The sequence below is a fragment of the Lathamus discolor genome, unplaced genomic scaffold (genome assembly GCF_037157495.1).
Source record: "Lathamus discolor isolate bLatDis1 unplaced genomic scaffold, bLatDis1.hap1 Scaffold_304, whole genome shotgun sequence".
NCBI lineage: Eukaryota > Metazoa > Chordata > Aves > Psittaciformes > Psittacidae > Lathamus > Lathamus discolor.
The window spans coordinates 1-21,633 of NW_027069333.1; the positions used below are offsets into that span (position 1 = coordinate 1).

The following is a 21,633-nucleotide window of genomic DNA, read 5'->3' on the forward strand; positions in this document are numbered from 1 at the left end:
TCTTTCAGGACATGACACGTCACATGGCACATGGCACATGTCACATGACACATGTCACGTGCCACACATGTGTTCCCTGACACAGGACACATCGGAGCACTGCGTTTGGGACCTGTCACATGACACGTGTCACATGTCACACATGTGTTCCCTGACAGGACACAGCGGAGTGCTGTGTTTGGGACATGACACATGTCACATGTCACATGACACATGTCACATGTAACACACGTGTTCCCTGACAGGACACACCAGAGCACTGTGTTCTGGACATGACACATGTCACATGACACACACATGTTCCCTGACAGGACACAGCCAAGCACTGTGTTCGGGACATGACACTTCACATGACACATGTCACATGTCACGTGACACATATCACACACGTGTTCCATGACAGGACACAGCCGAGCGCTGTGTTCAGGACATAACACATGTCACATGACACATGTCACATGACACATGACACATGTCACATGTCACATGTCACACACGTGTTCTCTGACAGGACACAGCCGAGCGCTGTGTTCGGGACATGACACATGTCACATGACACATGTCCCATGTCGCATGACACATGTCACATGACACACACGTGTTCCCTGACAGGACACAGCCGAGCGCTGTGTTCGGGACATGACACGTCACATGTCACATATCACATGACACATGTCACATGGCACATGTCACATGTCACACATCACATGTCATGTGACACATGTCACACATGTGTTCCCTGGCAGGACACAGATGAGTGCTGCGTTCGGGACATGACACGTGTCACATGTCACATGACGCATGACACATGTCACATGTCACATGACACATGTCACATGTCACATGACACACACGTGTTCCCTGACAGGACACCGCCGAGCGCTGTGTTCGGGACATGCTCCGGGGCTTCTCTGCGCGCTGGGGCCCGGAGCTGGAGGCCACGGACGGGCTGGACGATGGGAGCCGCCTGCAGCTGCGCGTGCGGCTGCAGCCCGAGGTGCGGGGGGGTGATTTGGGGGTTCAGGGGGGTGATTTGGGGGTTCAGGGGGTGATTTGGGGGTTCGGGGGGGTGATTTGGGGTTCAGGGGGGTGATTTGGGGGTTCAGGGAGGTGATTTGGGGGTTCAGGGGGTGATTTGGGGGTTCAGGGGGGTGATTTGGGGGTTCGGGGGTGATTTGGGGGTTCAGGGGGGTGATTTGGGGGTTCAGGGGGTGATTTGGGGGTTCGGGGGGGTGATTTGGGGGTTCGGGGGGGTGATTTGAGGGTTCGGGGGGTGATTTGGGGGTTCGGGGGGGTGATTTGGGGGTTCGGGGGGGTGCTTGGTGGAGTTTGGGGGGCTGCCGAGGCGTTTCCATGGTGGGGTTTGGTTTGGGGGCAATGAGGGGTGTGGGGGGGGTGCTTGGGGCTGTTTGGGATCACCCCGTCCCAGGGCGGGGCCATGTTCAATTTCTCAGGTTTTGGGGGTATTTTGGGCTGTGTTGTGGAGCTTTGGGTGCATTTTGGGGTGCTTTGGGTCTGTCCGTGTGTATTTTGGGGTGCGTTGGGTGAATCCGTGTGGGTTTTGGGGTGCTTTGGGTGTTTCTGTATGGGTTTTGGGGTGCTTTGGGTCTATCTGTGTATTTTGGGGTGCTTTGGGTGTTTCCGTGTGGTTTTTTGGGTGCTTTGGGTGGCTCCATGTGGTTTTTGGGGTGCTTTGGGTGACTCCATGTGGGTTTTGGGGTGCTTTGGGTGACTCCGTTTGGGCTTTGGGGTGCGTTGGGTGACTCTGTGTGGGTTTTGGGGTGCGTTGGGTCTATCCGTGTGGGTTTTGGGGAGCTTTGGGTGAATCTGTGTGCGTTTTGGGGTGCGTTGGGTGACTCCGTGTGGGTTTTGGGGTGCTTGGGTGTTTCCGTGTGGGTTTTGGGGTGCATTGGGTGACTCCGGGTGGGTTTTGGGGTGCGTTGGGCGACTCCGGGTGCATTTTGGGGTGCGTTGGGTGACTCCGTGTGGGTTTTGGGGTGCATTGGGTGACTCCGGGTGCGTTTTGGGGTGCATTGGGTCTATCTGTGTACTTTGGGGTGCGTTGGGTGACTCCAGGTGCGTTTTGGGGTGCATTGGGTGACTCCGTGTGCGTTTTGGGGTGCATTGGGTGACTCCGTGTACTTTGGGGTGCGCTGGGTCTATATCCGTGCACTTTGGGGTGCGCTGGGTCTATATCCGTGCACTTTGGGGTGCACTGGGTCTATATCTGTGTACTTTGGGGTGCGCTGGGTCTATATCCGTGTACTTTGGGGTGCGCTGGGTCTATATCCGTGCACTTTGGGGTGCACTGGGTCTATATCTGTGTACTTTGGGGTGCGCTGGGTCTATATCCATGCACTTTGGAGTGCGCTGGGTCTATATCCATGCACTTTGGGGTGCGCTGGGTCTATATCCATGCACTTTGGGGTGCGCTGGGTCTGTATCCGTGCACTTTGGGGTGCGCTGGGTCTATATCCGTGCACTTTGGGGTGCGCTGGGTCTATATCCGTGCACTTTGGGGTGCGCTGGGTCTATATCCATGCACTTTGGGGTGCGCTGGGTCTATCTGTGTACTTTGGGGTGCTTTGGGTCTATATCCATGCACTTTGGGGTGCTTTGGGCCTATATCCATGCACTTTGGGGTGCGCTGGGTCTATATCCGTGCACTTTGGGGTGCTTTGGGCCTATATCCGTGCACTTTGGGGTGCTTTGGGTCTATATCCGTGCACTTTGGGGTGTGCTGGGTCTATATCCATGCACTTTGGGGTGCTTTGGGTCTATATCCGTGCACTTTGGGGTGCTTTGGGTCTATATCCATGCACTTTGGGGTGCTTTGGGTCTATATCCATGCACTTTGGGGTGCTTTGGGCCTATATCCATGCACTTTGGGGTGCTTTGGGTCTATATCCATGCACTTTGGGGTGCGCTGGGTCTATATCCGTGCACTTTGGGGTGCGCTGGGTGCCCCCGCCGCAGGGCAGCGCCGTGTTTGACTTCTCGGGCACGGGCCCCGAGGTGCTGGGCAACTGGAACGCGCCGCGCGCCGTCACGCTGGCTGCCATCATCTACTGCGTGCGCTGCATGGTGGGGCAGGAGCTGCCCCTCAACCAGGTGCGGCTGCGGCACCCCCCCTGCGCCCCAAAGCAGCCCAGGCCCGAGCTGGGGGTGCTGCTGGCCCCGGGCACGACGGGCCTGGAGCTGGGGGGGGCCCTGGCCCCTGCTCCCGTGGTGGGGGTGCCCTGGGGGGGGGGGGGGGATCGGGTGGGTGCTGACTGCGCCCCCCCCCACCACCCCCCCAGGGCTGCCTGGCCCCTGTGCGCGTGCTCATCCCCAAGGGCTCCATCCTGGACCCCTCGCCCGAGGCGCCGTGGTGGGGGGCAACGTCCTCACCTCCCAGCGCGTGGTGGACGTCATCTTCAAGGCCTTTGGCGTCTGCGCCGCGTCCCAGGTGCGGGCTGGGGGCAGTGGGGGGGGGACGGGGGGCAATGGGGGCAATGGGGGGCGATGGGGGGTGATGAGGGACCAGAGGGAATGGGGGCAATGGGGGGTGATGAGGGACAGGAGGGGATGGGGGCAATGGGGGGTGATGAGGGACCAGAGGGAATGGGGGCAATGGGGGGCGATGAGGGACCGGAGGTAATGGGGGCAATGGGGAGAATGGGGGGCGATGAGAGACTGGAGGGAATGGGGGCAATGGGGGGCAATGGGGGGTGATGAGGGACCGGAGGGAATGGGGGCAATGGGGGGCAATGGGGGGGCGATAACGAGTGGGGATGGGGGCGTTGGAGAACTGAGGGCAATAGGAGGCAATGGAGAAGTGGGGGGCACCGGTGGGAGTGGGGTACATGGGGGCCCCGGGGGTTGGCAGCTTCAGGGTGCTGGGGGCCCGAGCGTCCTGGGTGCTGTGCATAAAGGGTCCGGGGGGCCCTGGGTGCTGAGATCGAGGGTCCGGGGGGCCCTGGGTGCTGAGATCGAGGGTCCCGGGGGCCCTGGGTGCTGAGATCGAGGGTCCGGGGTCCTGGGTGCTGAGATCGAGGGTCCGGGGGTCCTGGGTGCTGCAGCCTCAGGTGCCGGGGGTCAGGGGTGCCGATGTCTTGAGGCCCCCAGGTCTCGGGGGTCCGGGGTGCCGGGGCTCGGGGGGTGCCCCCGGTGCCGGTGCCTCACGCGGTGCCCCCCCCCCAGGGCTGCATGAACAACGTCACCTTCGGCACCGCCCGCTCCGGTTACTACGAGACGGTGGCGGGCGGCGCCGGGGCCGGGCCCGGCTGGCACGGCCGCAGCGGGGTGCACACGCACATGACCAACACCCGCATCACCGACCCCGAGATCCTCGAGCAGCGGTGCGGGGGGGGCACCCCCCAGGGCCGGGGGGGGCCGGGCTCTGGGGGTGCAGGGGGGTACCCGGGGGTGCGGGGGGAGCTGGGGAGCGCTGTGGAGCACTGGGGAGCACTGGGAGGCGCTGGGGAGCACTGGGGGAGCACTGGGGGGCACTGGAGCTCCCGGCGCTGCCCCGCAGGTACCCGGGGGTGCAGGGGGTGCAGGGGGCTCTGTGAGCGCTGGGGAGCACTGGGGGGTGCTGGGGAGCGCTGGGGAGCACTGGGGAGCGCTGGAGCTGCCGGCGCCGGGGGTGCAGGGGGCTCTGTGAGCACTGGGGAGCACTGGGGGGCGCTGGGGAGCACTGGGGAGCACTGGGGGGCGCTGGGGAGCACTGGGGAGCGCTGGGGAGCACCGGGGAGCACTGGGGGGCGCCGGGGAGCACTGGGGGGCGCTGGGGAGCACTGGGGGGCGCCGGGGAGCACTGGGGGGCGCTGGGGAGCACTGGGGAGCACTGGGGAGCACTGGGGGGCGCTGGGGAGCGCTGGGGAGCGCTGGAGCCGCCGGCGCTGCCCGCAGGTACCCGGGGGTGCAGGGGGCGTTATGGGCACTGGGGGGCGCTGGGGAGCACTGGGGAGCCCTGGCGCTGCCGGCGCCGGGGGTGTAGGGGGCTCTGTGAGCACTGGGGAGCACTGGGGGGCACTGGGGAGCCCTGGAGCCGCCGGCGCTGCCCCGCAGGTACCCGGTGGTGCTGCAGCGCTTCGGGCTGCGGCCGGGCTCGGGCGGCGCCGGGCGCTGGCGCGGCGGGGACGGCCTGGTCCGGGAGCTGCTGTTCCGGGAGCGGCTGGAGCTGGCGGTGCTGAGCGAGCGGCGGGTGCTGCGCCCCTACGGGCTCCGCGGTGAGGGCACGGGGGGCAGGAGCCAGCGCTGGCACCCACGGGCCAGTACGGACCAGTACGGGCCAGTACGGACCAGTACGGACCAGTACGGACCAGTACGGCGTGGCCCCCTATAACCCCCCCCTTAACCCCCATCTCTCCCTCAGGGGGCAGCCCCGGTGCCCCGGGCCTGAACCTGCTGCTGCGCCGCGACGGGAGAACCATCAACCTGGGCGGCAAGAGCTCGGTGTCGGTGGAGCCGGGGGTGAGCGCGGGGACGCCCCACGCATCACCTATAGACCCCAGGGAGACATAACCCATAGAGACCCATGGATACCGCACAGACCCCCATACCCCCCCCCACAGATCCCTCCCAGCCCCGCTAGCCCCCATATTCCCCCATAACCCCCATTCCCCCCCTGACCCCTGCTCCCCCCCATAGGACGTTTTCCGCCTCCTGACCCCCGGTGGCGGCGGCTTCGGAGCCCCAGAGGATGGGGCCGGCGATGGGGCTGAGGACGCAGCCGGGGACAGAGACTGGGGGGACACCGCGGTGCCACCGCCCCCCCCCACCTTCACCGAGCGCGGGCAGCGTCTTCGAGTACCGGCGGGTGCAGGAGAGCGTCTGAGGGGCTGCCCCACAAGTGCGGCCATGGGGCTGCCCCACAGCGCACAGCACACCCCATGGGCTGCCCCACAGCACACAGCACACCCCGTGGGCTGCCCCACAACTCACAGCACACCCCGTGGGCTGCCCCACAGCACACCCCGTGGGCTGCCCCACAGCACACAGCACACCCCATGGGCTGCCCCACAGCACACCCCGTGGGCTGCCCCACAGCACACAGCACACCCCATGGGCTGCCCCACAGCACACAGCACACCCCATGAGCTGCCCCACAGCACACCCCATGGGCAGCCCCACAGCACACCCCATGGGCAGCCCCACAGCACACAGCACACCCCATGGGCTGCCCCACAGCACACCCCATGGGCAGCCCCACAGCACACAGCACACCCCATGGGCTGCCCCACAGCACACAGCACACCCCATGGGCAGCCCCACAGCACACAGCACACCCCATGAGCTGCCCCACAGCACACCCCATGGGCAGCCCCACAGCACACCCAATGGGCAGCCCCCAACCCCAGAGGCACACACCCCATGGGGCAGCCCCCCCAAGGTATGCACGGCCCATAGGGCAATCCTCCAACCCCACATGCATATATCCCATGGGGCAGCCCCCCAACCCTAGATACGCACAAGTCTATAGGGCAGCCCCCAACCCCAAGTAGCACCCCCTTGATCTTAGCTACGCACAATCCATGGGGCATCCACCGAGCTCCCTTCACACACCCCCCATAGGGCAGCTTCCCTCACTACACACACTCTATGGGGCAGCCCCAACCCTAGATACGCACAATTCATGTGGCAGACCCCAACCCCAATGCACACCCCATAGGGCAGCTTCCCTCCCTACACTCACTCCCTGTGGGGCAGCCCCCAACCCTAGATAGGCACAGTCGATAGGGCAGCCCCCAAGCAGCATCCCCTTGATTGTAGCTATGCACACTCCATGGGGCAGACCCCAGCTCCCTTCACCCTCTATGGGGCAGTTCCCCAACTCCAGCTATGCACCCCCCAAAGCAGAGGGGACCGAGGGTCACCCTGTCACGGGGCAGAGCTCAGGGTACTGCTATGGGGCAGCATCTGCCCCATAGCTCTGCTATGGGCTCCAACCCTTCCGCCTTGAAGCACATGGGGACCCCTACCCAGCACCCCTCAAATGTGGGGGCTGAGCCCCACAAGTGTGGGTCTCCATCTGCCCCATTGATCCCAGCTTGGTGCCTTCTAATAAAGGATTCAGACCTGCCCATGGCCTTGTGTGTGACGAGGGTCGCTGCCCCCAGTGATGGGGGGGGAGGCCCCCAAGTGCTGTGGGGCTGGGGCGGCACTTGGATCTTTATGATAAAAGTGACTGGAGCCAGGTCAATGCTGGATCAGTGTCTCATCAATGCCGGACCGATGCCGGATTGGTGCCAGAACAATGCCCCATCAATACCACATCAATGCTGGATCAATGCCGGATCAATGTCGGATCAATGCTGGATCAATGTCAGATTGGTCCCAGATCAATGTCAGATCAATGCCCCATCAATACCACATCAATGTCGGATCAATGCTGGATCAATGTCAGATTGGTCCCAGATCAATGTCAGATCAATGCCGGATCAATGATGGATCAATGTCAGATTGGTCCCAGATCAATGTCAGATCAATACCACATCAATGTCAGATCAATACCACATCAATGTCAGATCAATGTCAGATCAATGCCGGATCAATGTCAGATCAATGATGGATCAATTGCCGGATCGATGTCAGATCAATGCCTCATCAATACCACATCAATACCAGATCAATGCTGGATCAATGTCAGATTGGTCCCAAATCAATGTCAGATCAATACCACATCAATGCCGGATCAATGTCGGATCAATGATGGATCAACACCAGACTGGTCCCAGATCAATGTCAGATCAATGCGCCATCAATACCACATCAATACCGGATCAATGCTGGATCAGTGCTGGATCAATGTCAGATTGGTCCCAGATCAATACCACATCAATGCCGGATCAATGTCGGATCAATGATGGATCAACGCCAGACTGGTCCCAGATCAATGCCCCATCAATACCGGATCTATGCCGATCAATGCCAGATTGGCCCAGATCGGTGCCAGATCAGTACCATATTGGTGGCAGATCACTGCTGGATCAGTGCAGGGTCAGTGTCAGATTGGTGCTGGGTCCATGTCAAATCAATGCTGGATCAATGCTGGATTGGTCCCGGATCAATGCTGGATTGCTGCTGGATCAATGCCCCATCAATACTGGATCAATGTAGGATCGATGTCAGACCATATACCAGATTGCTTCCGGATCAATGCTGGATCAATGCTGAATTGGTCCCAGATCCATGCTGGATCCGTGCCGGATCAATGCTGGATTGGTGCCATACTGGTGCTGGATCAGTGCTGAGTGAATACCAGATCAATGCCTCATCAATACAGGATCAATGCTGGGTCAGGGCTGGATTGGTCCCGGATCAACACTGGACCAATACTGAACCAGCGCTGGATCACTGCTGGATTGGTGCCGGATCAGTGCCAGATCGGTGCCACAATGGTGCTGGATCAGTGTTGGATCACTGCTGGATTGATGCCGGATCAATGCCAGATTGGTGCCACGATGGTGCTGGATCAGTGTCGGATCACTGCCGGATCCGTGCTGGATCAGTGCTGGATTGGGGCTGGATCAACACTGGACCAACACTGAACCAGTGCTGGGTCACTGCTGGATTGGGGCCGGATCAGTGCCAGATCGGTGCCATGATGGTGCTGGCTCCGTGCCGGATCCGTGCCGGATGTGGTGGCACAGGGACACCAGCTCCGTGTCTCAGTCACCCCTGTCCCGGTGTCCCGGTGCTGGTGTCCCTGTGTTGGTGTCCCGGTGCTGGTGTCCCCATGTCCCGGTGTCCCTGTGCCCCGTGTCCCCGTGTCCCGATGTCGGTGTCCCCCTGTCCCGTTGTCCCGGTGCTGGTGTCCCCATGTCCCTGTGCCCCATGTCCCAGTGTCCCAGTGCCAGTGTCCCTGTGTCCTGGTGTCGGTGTCCCCATGTCCCCGTGTCCCGGTGTCCCGGTGCCGGTGTCCCGGTGCCGGTGTCCCGGTGCCGGTGTCAGGGCGCGCCGGGCCCCACGTGCAGGCTCAGGGCCACGGGCAGGTGATCGGAGCACGTGGCCAAGCAGGTGATGAAGGAGACGGCGGCGACGTCCTGGGGGGCAGGGGACGGGGGGGTCACGGGGGGGGCTGGGGGCTCTCGGGGTGCCCCCCCCCCGGTGCAGCTCTCACCGTGCGCAGCGGCGGCCGCGGCCGGAACACGGCGTAATCCACGCGGCGGCCCCGGCACGGGCCTGGAAATGCGGTGTCCGGATGCCCCGAGGCCAGGATGGGGCCCGCCAGGAACCGGCAGCGGCCACCGGGGGTGGAGAGGGTCCTGAGGGCCAGGGGCGAGCGGTGAGGGGGGCGCAGGGGGGACAGCACCGGGGGGGGGGGGGGAAACAGCACGGGGGGGGCAACGTGGGGGGGGGGGCGACGTGGGGGGGGGGGAACGTGGGGGGGGGGGTAACGTGGGGGGGGCAACGTGGGGGGGGGTAATGTGGGGTGGGGGTATCGTGGGGGGGGGCAACGTGGGGTGGGGGTAACGTGGGGGGGGCAACGTGGGGGGGGGGCAACGTGGGGGGGGGCAACGTGGGGGGGGGGCAACGTGGGGTGGGGGTAATGTGGGGGGGGGGTAACGTGGGGTGGGGGTAACGTGGGGGGGGCAACGGGGGAGGGGGCAACGTGGGGGGGGGGCAACGTGGGGGGGGGTAACGTGGGGTGGGGGCAACGTGGGGTGGGGGGTAACGTGGGTGGGGGTAACGTGGGGTGGGGGGGAACCGTGGCACCCGGTCAACAGGGGATGGGGCAGCGCAGGGTGAGGGAAGTGCGGCACCGGGACACCGCGGCACCGGGACACCGCGGCATGAAGATACCAGGGGATGGGGGACTTGGGATGGGGAATGTGGCAGGACAGGGGCACCGTGGGATAGGGGCAAGGTGGAATGGGGACACGGGGACGCCATTGGCAGAGGGAAACAGCGGCACGGGGACGTGATGGTGCGGGGACACGGTGACCTGACAACATGGCAGCACAAGGACGTGGTGGCACAGGGATGGGGTGGCACAGGGACCCCATGGCACAGGTTCCCCATGGCACAGGGACCCCATGGCACAGGGATGGAGTGGCACAGGGACCCCATGGCACAGGGATGGGGTGGCACAGGGACCCCATGGCACAGGGACCCCATGGCACAGGTTCCCCATGGCACAGGTTCCCCATGGCACAGGGACCCCATAGCACAGGGATGGGGCCCCCCCAGGGCTTCCATGACCTTGCCCCATGTGCCCCCAGGTCCCCTCCCCGTCACCTCTTCATCTTCTCCGGGGTGGACACGGGCTCCTCGTAGATCTCCAGGTAGTTGAGGAGGGTGCCTGGGAAGGGGGGAGATGGGGGACACAAGGATATGGGGGGACACAAGGATATGGGGGGACACGGACACAGGGGTTGGGACAAATGGGGATGAGGACAGGGACGGTGCCAGGGCCGGGCCAGGCCATGGCCCAGAGCCACGCTGTGTCCCTGGCTGGTGACAGGGGCTGCCCAGTCCCACCTATGGCCCAGGGCTCATCCTGCCCCGGTCCCTGGCGACACGGGTCCTGGTACAGCTCGAAGAGCTGGTGCCGCTGGTTGAGCTGGTCCCCTGCGGGCAGGGACACAGACCGGGTCGCCCCGTGGACACCGTGTGCCCCATGGGCCCTCACGGCCCTCAGTCCCCATATCCCCTGTCCCCATGTAGTTATGTCCCATATCCCCATGTCCCATATCCCCATATCCCTTATCCCCATATCCCCATGTCCCGTATCCCCATATCCCCATGTCCCATATCCCCATATCCCCATGTCCCATGTCCCCATATCCCCATGTTCCCCCATATCGCCTATCCTCATGTCCTTATGTCCCATATCCCCATGTCCCATATCCCCCTATCCCCATATCCCCTGTCCCCATGTCCCAATATCCACTATGTCCCCATATTCCCCCATATCCCCATGTCCCATATCCCCATATCGCCATGTTCCATGTCCCCATATCCCCATGTTCCCCCATATCCCTTATCCCCATGTCCCAGTATCCCCTATGTCCCCATGTTCCCCCATATCCCCATGTTCCCCCATGTCCCACATCCCCATATCCCCATTTTCCCCCCTGTCCCCATGTCCCATATCCCCATATCCCCATATCCCCATGTCCCCATATCCTCATGTCCCCATATCCCCATGTCCCCATATCCCCATGCCCCATATGCCCATATCCTCATGTCCCATGTCCCCATATCCCCATGTTCCCCCGTATCCCCATGTCCCATATCCCCATGTCCCACATCCCCATATCCCCACGTTCCCCCATATCCCCTATCCCCATGTCCTGTATCCCCATATCCCCATGTTCCCCCATGTCCCCTATCCCCATATCCCAGTATCCCCTATGTCCTCATGTTCCCTACCCCCACGTTCCCCCATATCCGCTATCCCCATGTCCCGTATCTCCATATCCCCATGTCCCCATATCCCCACGTTCCCCCATATCCCCATGTTCCCCCGTATCCCCTATCCCCCATGTCCCAGTATCCCCTATGTCCTCATGTTCCCCCATATCCCATAACCCCATGTCCCATATCCCCATGTCCCGTATCCCCATATCCCCATGTTCCCCCCCATGCCCATGTTCCCCCCTATCCCCATGTTCCCCTGTATCCCCACATCCCCGTATCCCCTATCCCCATATCCGCTATCCCCATGCCCCGTATCCCCCCCCGCCCCCGCGCTCCCCCCCTATCCCCCCCCCCCGCCCCCGAGCGCCCCCCTCCCCGAGCCCCCACCGCGGGAGCAGTTGTCGAAGTTGAGGTCCCCGCAGAGGACGTCGAAGGCCACCAGGTCCCCTCCGCGGGCCTGCTCCTGCTGGAAGCGCTGCAGCCAGCGCAGCGCCAGCCTCAGCTGCGCGTCCCGCACGGCGCCGTCCCCTGCGGCACACGGGGCCTTGGAACCGCTGCCGCCCCGCCGCGGCCGGCCCCGCTGCTCCCCGCCCCGCTCACCGGCCGGCGCCTGCAGGTGCGTGCAGCCGAGGTACCCCACGATGCGGCCCCTCCGCGCCGAGCCCAGCTGCACCTGCGGGACACGGCGTCAGCGGGGCCCGGCGGCGGCGGCGGGCGGCGCGGCGGGGCCGGCGCTCACCTGCACCATCAGCAGCCCCTTGTCGGCCGCGGCGTCCTCCCGGGCGCCGTTGGGGAAGCCGCGGAAGGCGGCGGCCAGGACCGGGAAGCGGCTGGCGAGGAGGAGGCCGCTGCCGAGCAGCCGCAGGCGCCCGCGGCGCAGCCCCGCCGTGCCCACCTCCGAGATAACGTGCGGGAACGCGCGGCCGAGCCGGCGGCGGAGACGCGCGGCGGCCGCGCCGTCGAACACCTCCTGCAGGCAAAGGACGTCGGCGTCCGGGGGGAAGCGCTCGGACAGCGGCGGCTCCGGCTCCGGCGGCCCCGGCTCCTCCGCCGCCGCCTCCGGCTCCGCCACGTCCAGGGCCACGCTGCGCCCGGCGCGCACGGTGCCCCCGTAGCCGCTGGCCCGGCGGGGCCGCGGCCCGACCAGGCCGGCGCGGTCGCTGTCGGGGCCCGAGGTGGTCGGGACGAGGCGGCGGGCGATGTCCGCGGCGCGCTGCGGGGTGCGCCCCAGGTTGCTGAACTTGGCCAAGCCGCTGGGCAGGAGGCAGAGGTTGGCGCTGACGAACGTGAAGGTCCGGGGCTGCCGCAGGTCCCAGGGCTCGGCCGGCGCCGCTGCCGTGCGCTGGTAAAGGAAGGGGCTCCGCGCCGCCTGCAGCGGCAGCCACAGCAGCAGCCCCAGCGCCGTGAGCGGCAGCGACAGCAGCAGCAGCGCCGCGAGCACCGGCCCCGCCAGCGCCCACGCGGCGCAGCCGCGGCACCAACCGCACGGGCCCCGCCGCCGCCGCTCCCGCTCCGCCGTCGTGGGCCGCAGGTCCAGGAGCCGGTCCAGGGCCCAGGAGCCGGGAGCCAGCAGCGCCCGGGCCACGGCGTCCAGAGCCGCCAGCGCGGGGCTGCGGAACGGGGCCTCCGGCAGCGGCGTCGCGGGCCGGGCGCTCGGCGCGGGGGCCCCGCCGGCACCTGCGGGGCACGGAGCCGCGTCGGGACCGAGCCGCCTCGGCCCCCGCCTCCCCCGTGCGCGCCCCGCGGGGGCACCGGAGCCGGGCGGGGGCCGCGGGGGCACCGGCGCCGCCGGAGCCGCCAAGGGGCTGAGCCCGGCGGGTTCCCGGCACCGCGGGGGGCAGGACCCGGCGCCGCGGCCGAAAGCGCCGCGTCTGCCCCGGCACCGCCTGCGGGGCCTGAGCGAGCCTCCCCGAGCCCTGCCCGAGCCCTGCCCGAGCCCTGCCTGACCCCGGGTCCTGCCCAAGCCCGAGCCCTGCCCGAGCCCTGCCCGAGCCCGAGCCCTGCCTGACCCCAAGCCCTGCCTGACCCAAAGTCTTGCCTGAGTCCTGCCTGGGCCCTGCCCGAGCCCTGCCTGAGCCCGAGCCCTGCCTGAACCAGAGTCCTGCCTGAGTCCTGCCTGAGCCCGGGTCCTGTCCAAGCCCAGGTCCTGCCTGAGCCTGGGTCCTGGTCAAGCCCAAGTCCTGCCTGAACCAGAGTCCTGCCTGAGTCCTGCCTGAGCTGGAGCCCTGCTCCAGCCTGAGTCCTGCCTGAGTCTAACCTGACCCTACCCGAGTACTGACCGAGCCTGGGTCTTACCTAAGCTTGAGTCCTCTCTGAGTCCCATCTGAGTCCTCTCTGAGTCCTGCCCCAGTCTAACCTGACCCTACCCGAGTCCTGCCCCAGCCCTGGGCCCTGCCCACGTCCTGAGTCCTGCCTGAGCCTTGCCTCAGTCCTGCCCTCCCACACCCGCTCCGGCGCGGGATGGTGCTGGGCACTGGGGATGCTGCGGGCACTGGGGGCACTGGGAATGCTGGGGCTGCTCCAGCCCATCCCCGGTCCCAGCACGCGCAGCCGCTCGGTGCTGCGTTGGCTGCTGGTGACCCCGGCCTGGCACCAACCTTGGCTCCATCCCTGCTGCCGCCATGGGGCCGGGGCACAGCCATGGGGCTGGTTCCCACCCCACTGACCCCGGCACGGCCCCGGCACGGTTCTGGCACGACTCTGGCACAGTTCCTACCCCATGGTTCCTGCCCCCAGGTGCTGGCCCAGCTCCCAGTGATTCAGCCCAGGGCCCGGCACTTCCCAGCGGCTCCCGCATCCCACGGGAAGGGCGATCGCTGTCACGGGAGTGTGAGTGTGCGGGGAGCGGCCCCCGCGGTGCCAGGGTCACCGAGAGCCACGGACAGACCAGACCGGTGCAGGCAGCGCCCGCAGACACAGCGGAGCCGGCAGAGCCGGTGGGGCCGAGCGCGGAGCCGGAGCAGGAACAGGGAGAAGCAGGCAGCAGTCACTGCTCTCACAGGACTGCTGCGGGCATTGTGCAGGCAGCAGAACCAGCACTGCCCCATGGCGCAGGCAGCAGGAAGAGGCATTGACCCATCGCCCCACGGTGCAGGGAGGAGGAAGAGGAGGCATTGACCCATTGCCCCAATGTGCAGGCAGCAGGAAGAGGCATTGACCCATCGCCCCATGGTGCAGGCAGAAGAAAGAGGCATTGACTCATTGCCCCATGGTGCAGGCAGCAGGAAGAGGTATTGCCTCATTGCCCCAAGGTGCAGGCAGCAGGAAGACGCATTGACCCATCGCCCCACAGCGCAGGAAGCAGCAGGAAGACGCATTGACCCATCGCCCCACAGCGCAGGAAGCAGCAGGAAGAGGCATTGACCCATCGCCCCACAGCGCAGGAAGCGGCAGCAGGAAGCAGCACTGCCCTATTGCCTTGTGGTGGGGGCAGCAGCAGGAAGTGGCATTTCCCGTGGTACAGGCAGCAGAACCGGCAGTGTCTGGCAGTGCGGGCAGCACCGGGGCCCCCGGTGCTGTGTCTGCCCAGCACCCGCCTGTTTGCCTTCGCCGCACTGCCCGTACCTTGCTGCCTGTCCTGTGCTGCCTGCACCGTGCTGCCGGGCAGCTCCTGCCCGTCCCTGCCTTCGGTGCTGGCTGCAGCGTGAGTGGCACCGACCCCCAGTGCTGGTTCCTTCCCTGAGAGCCCGGCAGCCCTGAGCTGCCCGCACCGGCCCCTGCCCGCACCGGCCCTGCCCGCACCAGTCCCTCCGCCGCGGCCACGCCACGTCCCGTGTCCCCGGTGCCCGCCGCTCACCTTCGCCCTCCACGGCACCGGGCTCCATGGCCAAAGCCACCAGCACGGGAGGCTCCGGCCCCGCTGCCGACGGTCACCGGCGGCTCCGCAGGTCACAAACACCCGCTGGCTGCGGCCGTGCCCGGTGCCCGGGCTGGCGACATTCCTGCCGCGGTGCGTGGCCAGCGCCGCACGTCCGGCTCCACCTGCGGGCAGGGGCGGGCATGGTGTGGGCACGGGAGGGCAGCGGTACGGGCAAGGTCTGGCAGTGGTACAGGCAGGGAGCCGCGGCTGCTCGTGCTGCACCTTGCCCGGCTGGTTCAACCGGCGCTGTAACCCCTTGTCTGCCGCGTCCTGGCTGCGCCGGTGCCCGGGGGCGGGTGGCGGGTGCTGGGTGCTGGTGCTGGTGCTGGGTGCTGGGCGCTGGGTGCTGGTGCTGGTGCTGGTGCTGGGTGCTGGGTGCTGGTGCTGGGTGAAGGGTTCTGGGTGCTGGTGCTGGTGCTGGGTGCTGGTGCTGGGTGCTGGTGCTGGGTGCTGGGTGCTGGTGCTGGTGCTGGTGCTGGTGCTGGGCGCTGGTGCTGGGTGCTGGTGCTGGGTGCTGGGTGCTGGTGCTGGTGCTGGTGCTGGGTGCTGGGTGCTGGTGCTGGGTGCTGGTGCTGGTGCTGGTGCTGGGTGCTGGGTGCTGGTGCTGGTGCTGGTGCTGGGTGCTGGGTGCTGGGTGCTGGTGCTGGTGCTGGGTGCTGGTGCTGGGTGCTGGTGCTGGTGCTGGGTGCTGGGTGCTGGGTGCTGGTGCTGGTGCTGGGCGCTGGGTGCTGGTGCTGGTGCTGGGTGCTGGTGCTGGTGCTGTCCCCTACCCGGCAGCTCCTGGATGAGCTCCGGCTGTGCGGGCCGGGCTCGGGCCGGCCCCGTGCGCCCGCCGGTTCCCCTCCGGGGCCGGCTGACTCCGCGCTGCCTTTCCCCTTCCTGCCGCGGGCAGCGCCGGGAGCCGGGGCTGAGGCTGGCGCCGAGCGCCCCAGAAACCTGCACCGAGCCCCGGGCCCGGCCCCCGCCCGCGGTCACGGCAGGGCCAGGGGTGCCCGTGCCCCCCCTCCCGCCGCTGCTCCCGGTGCCGGTTCCCGGCTCCCGCTTCCGCATCCGAGCGGCGGCGGCGGCCAAAGGAAACAGGGAAAAGAGCCAAGGCCTTGACCGCGGGGTGACCCCCCCCTCCCTGCCCTGCTGCCTGCAACCCTGCCTGCACCCAGCACCGCTGCCTGCAACCCTGCCTGCACCCAGCGCTGCTGCCTGTAACCCTGCCTGCACCCAGTGCTGCTGCCTGCAACCCTGCCTGCACCCAGCGCTGCTGCCTGCAACCCTGCCTGCACCCAGTGCTGCTGCCTGCAACCCTGCCTGCACCCAGTGCCGCTGCCTGCAACCCTGCCTGCACCCAGTGCTGCTGCCCGTAACCCTGCCTGCACCCAGCACCGCTGCCTGCAACCCTGCCTGCACCCAGTGCTGCTGCCCGTAACCCTGCCTGCACCCAGCACCGCTGCCTGCAACCCTGCCTGCACCCAGCACCGCTGCCCGTAATCCTGCCTGCACTCAGTGTTGCTGTCTGTACCCCTGCCTGCACCGAGTGCTGATGCCCGTAACCCTGCCTGCACCCAGTGCTGCCGTATGTACCCTTGCCTGAACCCGGTGGTGCTGCCTGTAACCCTGCTTGCACCCAGCACCGCTGCCCGTAACCCTGCCTGCACCCAGCGCCGCTGCCTGCAACCCTGCCTGCACTCAGCACTGCTGCCTGTAATCCTGCCTGCATCCAGTGCCGCTGTCCATAACCCTGCCTGCACCCAGTGCCGCTGTCTGTAATCCTGCCTGCACCCAGCACCGCTGCCTATAACCCTGCCTGCACCCAGTACCGCTGCCCCTAACCCTGCCTGCACCCAGTGCTGCTGCCCGCAACCCTGCCTGCACTCAGCACCGCTGCCCGTAACCCTGCCTGCACCCAGCGCCGCTGCCTGCAACCCTGCCTGCACCCAGCACCGCTGCCTGCAACCCTGCCTGCACCCAGTGCTGCTGCCTGCAACCCTGCCTGCACTCAGTGCCACTGCCTGCAACCCTGCCTGCACCCAGCACCGCTGCCTGCAACCCTGCCTGCACCCAGTGCTGCTGCCTGCAACCCTGCCTGCACCCAGTGCTGCTGCCTGCAACCCTGCCTGCACCCAGCGCCGCTGCCCATAATCCTGCCTGCACCCAGTGCCGCTGCCTGCAACCCTGCCTGCACCCAGCACCGCTGCCCTTAACCCTGCCTGCACCCAGCGCCGCTGCCCTTAACCCTGCCTGCACCCAGCGCCGCTGCCCGCAACCCTGCCTGCGCCCAGCGCCGCCGCACGCGCCCTTGGCGCTTTGCTGCCCGTTTATTGCCCGCAGCCGCTGCCCGGTGCCGGCGGCGCTGCCCGCGCTCACCAGAAGAACAGCGGGTGCCCGTCGTCCCGCGCCAGCGCCTCCAGGCTCTCCAGCAGCACCGTGGCGTCCCGCAGCGCCGGGCCCGGCACCGTCTCGGCCAGGACGCGGCGCAGGAAGGCCGGGCTGGGCGCCCCGTCGGGGCAGTCGGGCCCCTGCAGGATGCCGAAGGCGTTCACCAGCGCCTCGGCGAACGCGGGGTGCACCGAGGGGCTGTAGCCCAGCGCCTGCAGCCGCCCCATCACGCCCAGGTAGCGCCGCACGGCAGCGAGGCAGCAGCGCTCGTCGAAGCTGCCCGGGGGTGCGCTCAGCGCCGTCTGCGGGCGGAGAGCGCCGGGTCAGGGCCGCGGGGCCGGGGGGGGGGTGTGTGTGTGGGGGGGGGGGGGGGTCCGGTCCGCACGGTTCGTACCGTCAGGATCTTCTCGGGGATGTTGGCGACGGTGAAGCCGTAGAGCCGCGCCCGGTCGGGGAAGACGCTGGCGAGGATGCGGCGGTCGAGCTGGAAGGCGATCTCGCCCACCAGCGCCTCCCAGGGCCGGTGCCGGCTCCCTGCGGGGCCCCCGGCGGAGGGAGTCAGCCCCGCACATGGGCAGCGGCACCGCGGACCGGAGCTCCCCGTCGGGACCCCCCCCCCCGGCCCCGGCTCACCTGGGGATCCCCAGCTCGGCTGCCAGCCCTGCCCCGCCGCCGAGCCCGGCAGCTCCATCCCCGGCGCTTGCGGTGCCGGCGGTGGCGAGGCCGGGGCCGCCGGCGGTGGGACGGGGGCCCGGGGGGGCCCGGGCGCCGGCGGCCGCAGGTCCGACAGCCTCATGCTGCCGCTGCTCAGCTCCAGCGCCGAGGAGCCCCGCAGAGCCGCGGCCGGGCGCCGGGAGCCGGGGCTGCCGGCGGCGCTGAAGCGGCTCAGGGGACACGAGAGGCGGAGGCTGCCGGAGCCGGGGGGGCCGGGCACGGGCACCGGGAGCGCTGCCGAGGAGGAGAAGACTTGGGGGGGGGGGGCTGCACCGGCACCATCGAGCCAGGGGGTGGGGTGGGGCTGGGGAAGGGGATGGGGATGGGGTGGGAATGGATGGGGAAGGCATGGGGATGGGATGGGGTTAGGATGGGATTGGGTTGGGATGGGGGTGAGGATGGGGTTAGGATGGGATGGGGATGGTGGCACAGAGATGGGATAGGGTTAGGATGGATGGGGATGGAATGGGGGTGGAGTTTGGTTGGGATGGATGGGGATGGGATGGGATAGGATAGGGATGGGATGGGGTTGGGATGGGATTAGGATGGGGATTGGGTTGGGATGGGATTAGGGTGGGGATTGGGTTGGGATGGGGGTGAGGATGGGGTTAGGATGGGATTGGGTTGGGATGGGGGTGTGGATGGGGTTAGGATGGGATGGGGATGGTGGCACAGACATGGGATATGGTTAGAATGGATGGGGATGGAGATTGGTTGGGATGGATGGGGATGGGATGGGATAGGATAGGGATGGGATGGGGTTGGGATGGGATTAGGATGGGGATTGGGTTGGGATGGGGGTGAGGATGGGGTTAGGATGGCATGGGGATGGTGGCTCGGAGATGGGATAGGGTTAGGATGGATGGGGATGGAATGGGGATGGAGATTGGTTGGGATGGATGGGGATGGGATGGGATGGGGTTGGGATGGGATTAGGATGGGGATTGGGTTGGGATGGGGGTGAGGATGGGGTTAGGATGGGATGGGGATGGTGGCACGGAGATGGGATAGGGTTGGGATGGATGGGGATGGAATGGGGATGGAGATTGGTTGGGATGGGATAGGGACGGGATGGGATTGGGATGGGGATTGGGTTGGGATGGGGATAAGAATGGGGTTAGGATGGGATGGGGATGGTGACACGGAGATGGGATAGGGTTAGGATGGATGGGGATGGGATGAGATAGGGATGGGTTGGGGTTGGGATGGGATGGGGTTAGAGTGGAGATGGGATGGGATGGAAAGCCCCCTCCATATACATCTCATCCTGCCATCAGCGAATATCATGCCGCTGCTCAAGTTGCTGTGCAGGCCACTGCTGATGTCGGCAATGCCGCTGCTGATGTCGGCGATGCCGCTGCTGATGCCAGCACTGCCGCTGATGCCGGCGCTGCTGTCGGTGACCGTCGACCCCAGCGGCAGCGGGGCCCAGGGCCCATCCTGCGACTGCTGGATGATGTCCCACGGGGAGCTCTGCTGCAGCGGTGCCAGCTCCGGCGCGCCGCTCGCTGCAGTGCTGCCGTCAGTGGATGTGCCACCACCACAACCCTCTGCCACCACCACAACCCCTGTGCCACCACTGCAACCCTCTGCCGCCACCACAACCCCTGTGCCACCACCACAACCCTCTGCCACCACCACAACCCCTGTGCCACCACCACAACCCTCTGCCATCACCACCACAACCCCTGTGCCACCACCACAACCCCTGTGCCACCACCACAACCCTCTGCCACCACCACAACCCCTGTGCCACCACTGCAACCCTCTGCCACCACCACAACCCCTGTGCCACCACCACAACCCCTGCGCCACCACCACAACCCCTGTGCCACCACCACAACCCTCTGCCATCACCACCACAACCCCTGTGCCACCACCACAACCCTCTGCCGTCACCACCACAACCCCTGTGCCACTGTCACTGCCAGGGGGTGCCCTCTGCCACCATCACAACCCTCTGCCGCCACCGCCATAACCCCTGTGCCACCAGTGCAACCCCTGTGCCACCACCACAACCCTCTGCCACCACTGCCATAACCCCTGTGCCACCACCACAACCCCTGTGCCACCACCGCCATAACCCCTGTGCCACCACCACAACCCCTCTGCCACCACCGCCACCAACCTGTGCCAGGGAAGGGGAAGTAGCCGGCGTTGGTCCTGAGCGGTGGCGCGGAGCCGGGCACACCCCGCTGGCATTGCCAGAGCTGCCGCTGGTCCTGCAGCCGCCCCACAGCTCGCGCCAGCTCCTCATTCTCCGCCAGCAGCGCCTGGATCTCGCGGCGCAGGCGGTCGTAGCAGGCCAGGACCGTGAGCCCCGCGCGCGGCACCGGCTCCATGGGCTGCCCGGTGGCGGTGCCAGTGACGGCCCCGCACCCCCGTGGAACCGGGGGGTGCCGGAACCCCGGTTCCATGGGGACGTCACAAAGGGACGTTGCCCCCATCGCACGGCGCAGCCGCGGTGCCCGGCACCGCCATGGTGCTGCGCTCCGGGAGGCACCCGCTCGACCGGCACGAGGAGGGTACGGTGGTGCTGGGGGGGCAGCAACCGGCTCCCTGCTGGGGGTGCCACCGCCACGGGTGCCCCATGGCGGGGCCCTGTCCCCATCCCCATTGTTCTGTGCCCGCAGGAGCCCAGCTGGGGCCGTGCTGTGGCTCGTGCTGGGTCACCGCGGCGCTGCCGCCCCAGGGACCCCTATGGGGAGCCTGGCCCAGCCCTTCCGGGTGCTGGGACCCCCACGAGGGCTGCGCCGGGCTCGCTCAGCCGGCCCCATGGCCCCGCGCGTGGCCCGGTGCGCCCGCGTGCTCCACCGAGAGCCTCGGCAGCGCCGCGTCCTCGGCCGCCGACTTGACCCCCAGCACCGGGAGCCCCCCGGCCACGCGGTGCCCCGGCGAGGAGGAGGCCCTCAGCACCGCCCTGGCCTTGTGCCGGGTCAGCGCCAGCACCAGCACCGCCATCGACCGCCGCTCCTTCATCGCCACGGGCCTGGCGGCCGAGCTGCTGGAGGAGCTGCTGAGCCGGCGCCTGCCGGCCCCGCAGCCAGAGCAGGATTATGGCAGCCCCAAGGAGCGGTGCTGTGCCAGCCTCACCGCTTCCCCGTCACTGGAGCGGCTGCGCCGGCACAACCAGGGCTTCCGGCGTGCCATGGAGAGCTTTCAGGAGCCGGCATGGGCGCCGGTGGAGGCTCCCGTGTGCCCCGGGCAATGCCCGTGCCAGGCCCAGCCCTACGGCCACCTCCGCTGTGAGCCCGCCTGGCACGCGGCCCACGGCTGCTGCGCCCACGTGGAGCCGGTGCCGGGCGTCGGGCACCAGCGTGGGCCCGAGCCCGGCCCCGCGG

The 21,633-nt window shown here is 66.9% G+C and overlaps 3 protein-coding genes across 4 annotated transcripts; 1 reads left to right on the plus strand and 2 right to left on the minus strand.

Moving 5' to 3' along the window:
- Nucleotides 1-868: 868 nt before the first annotated feature.
- LOC136006574 (5-oxoprolinase-like) lies at nt 869-7,065 on the plus strand (the record flags this gene model as incomplete). The annotated part of the gene is made up of 7 exons (XM_065664587.1): nt 869-997; nt 2,977-3,265; nt 3,336-3,448; nt 4,183-4,340; nt 5,053-5,213; nt 5,360-5,457; nt 5,635-7,065. Coding segments are annotated over 7 exons (1,593 nt in total), but the record flags the coding sequence as incomplete, so codon positions are not given.
- Nucleotides 7,066-7,912: 847 nt separating this feature from the next.
- Nucleotides 7,913-15,196, minus strand: LOC136006573 (sphingomyelin phosphodiesterase 3-like). 2 transcript variants are annotated; one of them, XM_065664586.1, is made up of 8 exons: nt 15,146-15,196; nt 12,245-13,026; nt 11,950-12,022; nt 11,737-11,877; nt 10,468-10,557; nt 10,225-10,288; nt 9,107-9,251; nt 7,913-9,029 (listed from the first exon to the last, which is right to left on the minus strand). In XM_065664586.1, the coding sequence occupies exons 1-8, from the start codon at nt 15,171-15,173 to the stop codon at nt 8,934-8,936; spliced, it is 1,419 nt and encodes a 472-aa protein (XP_065520658.1). In that variant the 5' UTR covers nt 15,174-15,196; the 3' UTR covers nt 7,913-8,933. The 2 variants fall into 2 exon arrangements, with proteins under 2 accessions (XP_065520658.1, XP_065520657.1); XM_065664585.1 differs by having other exon boundaries at nt 12,089-13,026.
- A 2,366-nt stretch (nt 15,197-17,562) lies between these two features.
- On the minus strand, nt 17,563-20,868 carry LOC136006577 (speriolin-like; the record flags this gene model as incomplete). The annotated part of the gene is made up of 5 exons (XM_065664590.1): nt 17,563-17,880; nt 17,973-18,112; nt 18,212-18,526; nt 19,552-19,800; nt 20,421-20,868. Coding segments are annotated over 5 exons (1,470 nt in total), but the record flags the coding sequence as incomplete, so codon positions are not given.
- Nucleotides 20,869-21,633: the final 765 nt, after the last annotated feature.